Raw genomic sequence first — 7,380 nt, forward strand, 5'->3', positions numbered from 1 at the left:
GTGAAATGTTTCTTACTTCTAAACTATGAATGTTAACCATAGCAATGTCTGTGAATCATGTGCTGTTATGTGTTGATACACAGACACACATGTCAGGTGTGCACATCTTGTGGACGTGTGTATGTACATCACCAACAATGATATCATTAATAGAAAACTTTGGCTAATATAACATATGTTACGGCAAAGTATGTATGTAACCATGCATACATTTGTTATGTATGTATGTGAGTATGTGTATGTATGTGCACAGGTTTGTATGTGGCCATGTGTGTGTGTGTGTGTGTGTGTGTGTGTGTGTGTGTGTGTGTGTGTGTGTGTGTGTGTGTGTGTGTGTGTGTGTGTGTGTGTGTGTGTGTGTGTGTGTGTGTGCGTGTATTGTGTGGCCGCATGTATGCATCATGCTGTACGTATGTTCGCATACAGGTTGCATATGTGTGAGTGTGTGTGTCTGTGCATGTACATATGAATGTGTGTATGTATGCAGTTATATGTTGTGGTATGTATGTTTGTGGGTATCTATGTAAGTGTGTCTACCTGTGTTTGTGTTCGCGAAGTTCACGTATGTGAACATATATGTGGCACAGTATAGCATACTATACACTCCATCACTCATTATTGTGTCATGTGCTGCAAACAACAAAACAAGTAGTCTATTATTACCTCTATCATGTGCAAAATGGCGGCTCAAATAGGAACAAGTCAGGGTGTAAACATTTGCGCTACTTGTGTCATTCTTTATTCAGGTCTGTATAAAAGCTTCGGCTTGATGGACCTGGCCTTACGTATTGAACTGTGTATGAAATGCAGAAATGCATTAATGTTACAAAAGGCAAACAAAATATATCAATCAATCAATATCAATCAACCTCTCTCTCTCTCTCTCTCTCTCTCTCTCTCTCTCTCTCTCTCTCTCTCTCTCTCTCTCTCTCTCTCAGGCGGTCTGTTCACCACCATCCTACTTTTCGCCACTCAGCCAAAACTGAACCAAGGTACATTTTTAATTTCATGAGAACTAGGATGGGAGGAAAAAGCAGTCGACTGTCAGTGGAGGCACGGCTGAGCCTCCTGGGCGAGTGTGGCGTGGACGCCGTGAGGCTGTCCCGCCCCCGCTCGGGGGGCTGCTGTGGGAGGGGGAGGCGCTCTCTGGCCTCCTTTACCTTCCGGCAAGGGGCCGAGGGGGGCGAAGCCCCTCGTGTCGGATCAGGCGGCCAGCCTGAATATGGACAAGCTGGCCGCCTTGGACCAGGAGACACCCATCAGGGTGCACTGCCTGGCAGGAGGCGCAACAGTCTTCTGTCAGGACCTGCCCCTGAGGGACCTCCTGGCCGGACTGAAGTACACTACGGCGGGGCGTCACGCCGTTTTGTACTTCAGCCTGGCCGGAGGTCTGGGTGTCCACGGGGGCAGGGGCAGGGCTGCCCCGTGCTCTTTTGCAACAGCAAGAGAGTGGGCAGCCGCCCCAAGCCCCCCCAAGAGGACCAGGCTGTCCGCGTCCCAGAGGCGGGGCAGGAGGCCGGCCCCGCCCCAGAGGCTGGCCAGGTGGTGGTGGCCAGCCCGGGGCACGAGGCCGGCCACGCCCCTGCGGCTGGCCAGGTGGTGGCGGCCAGCCCAGGGCACGAGGCCTGCCCCGCCCCAGAGGCTGGCCAGGTGGTGGCGGCCAGCCTGGGACACGAGGTCGGCCCCTCCCCTGAGGCTGGCCAGGTGGTGGCGGCCAGCCCGGGGAAGGAGGCCGGACCCGCCCCTGAGGCTGGCCAGGTGGTGGCGGCCAGCCCGGGGAAGGATAGCCTGGGCCTGTGGGTCTCGGCCCCCAGTCCGGAGGAGGGGCAAAAGGAGGCCAGGAGCGCCACGACCCCCGCGGAGGACGAGGGAGCGGGGCTCGTCCTCCGAGGAGTGGGGAAGGGAGTGGTGGCCCCTTCCCCCCACCACAGCGCCAACTCCCCCAGCCAGGGAAGGCTCGCCAGGGGAGGGGCAGGGCTGGAAGCAGGTTGTCCCACGGCCTGTGGGACAACCTGCTCGCCATTGCACAGACCCTGTCCCTCACCCTGGTGGTGTACTCCGCCCTGCTGGACTACTTCCCTGACTGAGGGGGGCAGCCGGCCCCACAGGGCAGTCGGCTGCCCGGGGAGGGGGGAGGGGGAGGGGGAGGGGATAGGTTAGGTGGGAGGGGGGAGGGGGAGGGGGGAGGGGATAGGATAGGTGGGAGGGGGGAGGGGGAGGGAAGACAGCCGGGAGGGGGAGGGAGTGCTGTCTTGGGAGGGGGGAGGGGGAAAGGGGTAGGTTAGGTTAGAATAGGTTAGGTTAGGTTAGGTTAGGTTAGCTTAGGTTAGGGTAGGTTAGGTTAGGGTAGATTAGGTTAGGTTAGATTAGGTTAGGGTAGGTTAGGTTAGTTTAGGTTAGGTTAGGTTAGGTTAGATTAGGTTAGGGTAGGTTAGGGTAGGGTAGGGTAGGGTAGGGTAGGGTAGGTTAGGTTAGGTTAGATTAGGTTAGGTTAGGTTAGGGTTAGGTTAGGTTAGGTTAGATTAGGTTAGGTTAGGTTAGGTTAGGTTAGGTTAGGTTAGATTAGATTAGATTAGGTTAGGTTAGGTTAGATTAGGTTAGGTTAGGTTAGGTTAGGTTAGGTTAGGTTAGGTTAGATTAAGCTATCAGGACAAGTAAATAACAACACCGCCGTGTGCGGCGGCCATCATGTGAGCAATGCACGTATTTTCGTGACCACCTGCTGCCTTGGCAGAGACAGAGCGAGAGAGAGGGAATCACGTTTTTTGCATGCCAGTTTTCCTTTGTTTCTTCTTCGCATATTTTATTATTCGCATATTTATTACCAAATTACTCGAGAATGAGCCTTATTGGAAGCTAAGGGAAAATAAACTGAATGATCGAAGTATGGGAACATTAATATACGTACTTGAAAATGTACCTTATGGAAAGTATAGGAAAATTAACCGTATGATCGAAGTAGGGGAAAATAAATAAAGCTACCCGAAAAACAACCTTATTGAAAGTTTTAGGAAAATAAACCGTATGATCGAAGTATTGGAAAATAAACCTTATAGCAAAGGAAGTGGGAGCAAAACGTCTCTCTCTCTCCTTCAATTAGAGAGAGAGAGAGAGAGAGAGAGAGAGAGAGAGAGAGAGAGAGAGAGAGAGAGAGAGAGAGAGAGAGAGAGAGAGCGCATACCTTGATTTATGCCTCGTTAGTCAGGTGATTTGATGCATCTCTATTCTGTCCACCTCCCTAATCTCCATCTCTCTCTCTCTCTCTCTCTCTCTCTCTCTCTCTCTCTCTCTCTCTCTCTCTTAGTGTTGGGGTAAAGTTAAAAGCAAAGACGGCAGGCGGCATCCCTCTTCATCTCCCTCACCTGATTAATGCTAATTGGACCTTAACTTAAACTCGCGGCCAGGTGTACTCTGACCAAGAGATAAGCTCACTACTCAAAAAAAATCCTCCCCACCTTCTCCTCCTCCTCCTCCTCCTCCTCCTCCCCACGCCCCTCCCCTCACTCATTACCATCCTTCAGCGGCCTGGAATGCGCGCACCTAAATCAGCGTGAGTGGACATCGGTGGGCTGCGGGGAAAGTTCCTAGAGGCTTGCTGCAGGAGGGCGGAAGGGATGAGGGGCGCGGGGTAGTGGTGAGAAAGAAAGGAGTGTAGGCATGATGAGTTTGCTTGGAAAATTGTGAAAAGAAAGAAAGGAATACGGATAATGAAATATTAGTTAAAACAAAAATAGAAAAAAATGAATAAAAAGGTACAAGGATGAAAAATAACGAAATCTGAAAAAAAAGGAAGCAAATGTGGAAAAATGGAATAGCACTGTGAGTGAAGCATGACAGTGATTCCCCGCGTGGTAATTCGCATTAATTAGTGGAAGGTGTTACACAATTCTGTCTAAAACACGTCTGCTTGGAAAAAATACATATTCTCTCTCTCTCTCTCTCTCTCTCTCTCTCTCTCTCTCTCTCTCTCTCTCTCTCTCTCTCTCTCTCTCTCTCTCTCTCTCTCTCTCTCTCTCTCTCTCTCTCTCTCTCTCTCTCTCTCTCTCTCTCTCTCTCTCCTGCGTGGCCAGATAAGCTGTAGCCAGTATCACTTTACTAAAACACTTGTTACGCAGCCTGGAATGTTCAGGAACTCATCACGAGGCAACACAACTAGCGAGGCAAGGAGAGAGGCAAGGACGGACAGACCAGACGGACGGACGAACGGAGGGAGGGAGGGAGGGAGGGAGGGAGTCTGGTGTGTAATAGGCTGATGTACTATTCATGCCTAGACGCTCGGGGACTGCTCCTGCTGTTGCCGTGAAATTCTCCGCCACACCAATATTATTACCCCAATATGACCCCCTTCAATTATGTTGTTGTTGTTATTGTTGTTGTTCTCTCTCTGTGTGTGTGTGTGTGTGTGTGTGTGTGTGTGTGTGTGTGTTTCATAACAATTTGACATGGCAGGATGCAAAACGTTTCTCAGTAATGAGCGTGTTCACATCCTTCTTCCCGCCACGAAAAAAATAGAACACCTAAGACGCCACGGCAGTGAGAGAGAGAGAGAGAGAGAGAGAGAGAGAGAGAGAGAGAGAGAGAGAGAGAGAGAGAGAGAGAGAGAGAGAGAGAGCACTTCTACGTTCTCATGTCGTCATGTTGCACAAGTTATTCAAGAGTGGCATTCACTAATTCACCAGCACGACCTGTCAGTACACCGAGCACACGCTTCCTGGAAAATGCTGCAAATCCTTCCCATGATACTACGTGTTTATGAAAAGCAATGCTTCTCATCAGCAGCAGCCCTGTGATTTCAGATTCATGGGGTGAGTTTGCATTAACTGCTTCTCCCGAGCGGACGTGTTTCCATTACTTCATATCTAACTCAAGCAGTCTCCACCAATATGTTAACACTTTGCCTAATTTGTAGTTCATGTTCCTTCATTACTTTCATCGAGCAACTGTCGCCACACAGTGAAATGCTCTCGTCGTTAAATGCAAGGTTTTCATTACATTTCACATTATTCTAACCTTTAACAGAGAGAGAGAGAGAGAGAGAGAGAGAGAGAGAGAGAGAGAAAAAGAGAGAGAGAATGATGAAGCGAATAGCTTTGCCTTGATCTTGTTCAACACTGCCGCGTGGCTGGCTGGCTGTGTTGTGTGATCCGTGTATGTATTAGCGCGTCTGGCGCGACACGTTTCGCTTATATACTAGTTTATAGCCGTGCCTGTGACTGCAGGAGGTCCACGCCACACGCCGTGTTCGTTTGTATATGAAACTGCAATGGTTTAGTTTTTACGAGCACATCAAAGAGCCGCACGTCTCATTAAGTGTTTTTACAGCGGACCGCTTGCAAGGGAGGATTGCTTGTTTACAGCAAGTAATTTAATTAAAGATTCATGTTATACCTTCACTGTTTTAATTAAATCATGGTCATAGGAGTTGAGGGTAATGAGCAGCATGCACGTAGCTCTTTGTGTGACGCTCGGTGAGACATGCAACACTGTCTGTCTGTCGGTCTGTCTGTCTGTCGGTAGTGGGAGTTAACACGATACTTGGGAACACTGCGCCGACTCCTTAAGCAGTCAAGGCCTAAGTGAAACACGGGATTCATTGTCCGAAGCACCAACGACACGAGATGGCAACCCAAACACACACACACACACACACACACGTGGTAATGGCTCTCCCGCCCACCTCATCTCAGCAAATGTTTGTTGGCAGTTTTCCACATTAATAGGCCGCAATTTTCCTTAAGTAAAGTCGTCTTGGTCTCGTTCGGAGTAAATTACCATCATCACAGTAGTTTGTAGTTTATTTTTTCATCCAACACTCTCAGACTTCCCCACACGTCATATTGGCAATTCTCTCCTTCCCCCACCATTCTCTCTCTCTCTCTCTCTCTCTCTGCCGTCAACCACAACGTGCACACCTTCCCTCCTCTCCTCACCTCAGACTCTGTTGACTGATAACTAACGTGCTTAATTTCCCATTGGTTTGTACCGGAACTCCGCCAGTCCCTACGCACCACAGATGACAACTCTGCTAACGCCTGTCAGCCTCCAGTGATCCCTCGTTACAAACTTTTCTGGACCCTGACCGGAGGAGGCAATGAGTGTTGTTCTGTCTGCCTGCCTGGCCGTGAATAGGCTGCTGAGCTGCCCCGCTAGGTATCCTTACAGACCTCAGACCTTGCCGTATTGCTCGAAATTAAACCAAGTACTGCTAGTTAATTCAGACGGGTCGCAATTACTATGGACTCGTGGAAGACCAAAGCTTTTCCGCTCGAATCAAGGTCTTAACGAAGGCGGATGAAACACCTCCACCGAACCCAAGTGAAGGCGAGCAGGCGGAGTGGCGGGCAGGAGTGGTGGGTCAGTGGCTTCTTACCTTGACCTCCGTGAACACAGGTGACGGCACACTTACCTGCAAAGAAAAGGGATTATCAGCACGGTTGTTATATTCTACCTGAGTACAGCCTTACTGTATTTTTTTTTATGTGTGCATATTTGTTACATTAAGGGTGTCGAGCTGATGATGAGCCAGCTTTGACTTAAATAAAGCGTAGAAATTGCAGTGAAAGGAATATGAAAAGTAACAAGTTAGACTACGGAAAGTAACAAATAAAGATCAAGGAACGTTTGTCCGCCATCTTCCTTTCCATCATCACATCCACCCTTTCAAAAAATAGCATTATAAAAGCCATACTATAACTTTTTTCCTCCCGTCAAATAAAGTCGCCATTTCCTATTTCAGTGGAGAGCCTGTGAGCTGCAAACACCACAACTTCACGGCGCCTTTGTCCCCCCTCGCCTGGCTGGTTGTCTTGCATCTCTCCGACACTCCAATTCGTGACTCAGCCTCCACTCGTCCGTGAATCCCCGATGCACCCTCACCACCACTACCTTTATCATCACCGCCCCTTCAATAGATTGGCTTCTGAGGGCAGCTCCATTGTCCCTAACCCCTCTCTGTCCGGATTACGTTGCGTCTATTTTTGTTTGTAATGATTTATTTCTATGTGTTTGTTCTGTCATTGTCTTCCTTCACACACACATACACACACTCTCTCTCTCTCTCTCTCTCTCTCTCTCTCTCTCTCTCTCTCTCTCTCTCTCTCTCTCTCTCTCTGTATATATATATATATATATATATATATATATATATATATATATATATATATATATATATATATATATATATATATATATATATATATATATATATATATATATATGCCTCCACTCCCTCAATCCCTCCCTTTTCCTCGCAGCCAAAAGGTCAATGGCATCAAGGCAAATCTAATCTTCATGTTTTGAGTTGCGGAACCTTTCAAAACCATTACTGGTGAGGCAGAGAGAGAGAGAGAGAGAGAGAGAGAGAGAGAGAGAGAGAGAGAG

The 7,380-nt window shown here is 48.6% G+C and overlaps 1 protein-coding gene and 1 long non-coding RNA gene across 3 annotated transcripts; both read left to right on the top strand.

The window, feature by feature from the left end:
- Window positions 1-1,020: 1,020 nt before the first annotated feature.
- LOC135098211 (nematocyst expressed protein 3-like) lies at window positions 1,021-5,945 on the top strand. The gene is made up of 2 exons (XM_064000453.1): window positions 1,021-1,796; window positions 5,936-5,945. The coding sequence occupies exons 1-2, from the start codon at window positions 1,021-1,023 to the stop codon at window positions 5,943-5,945; spliced, it is 786 nt and encodes a 261-aa protein (XP_063856523.1).
- Window positions 5,946-6,320: 375 nt separating this feature from the next.
- LOC135098207 (uncharacterized) lies at window positions 6,321-7,019 on the top strand. 2 transcript variants are annotated; one of them, XR_010266673.1, is made up of 2 exons: window positions 6,321-6,390; window positions 6,737-7,019. It is a non-coding gene; the product is annotated as an uncharacterized LOC135098207 (long non-coding RNA). The 2 variants fall into 2 exon arrangements; XR_010266674.1 differs by having other exon boundaries at window positions 6,323-6,433.
- Window positions 7,020-7,380: the final 361 nt, after the last annotated feature.

This window comes from Scylla paramamosain, unplaced genomic scaffold (assembly GCF_035594125.1).
Source record: "Scylla paramamosain isolate STU-SP2022 unplaced genomic scaffold, ASM3559412v1 Contig50, whole genome shotgun sequence".
NCBI classification, from domain to species: domain Eukaryota; kingdom Metazoa; phylum Arthropoda; class Malacostraca; order Decapoda; family Portunidae; genus Scylla; species Scylla paramamosain.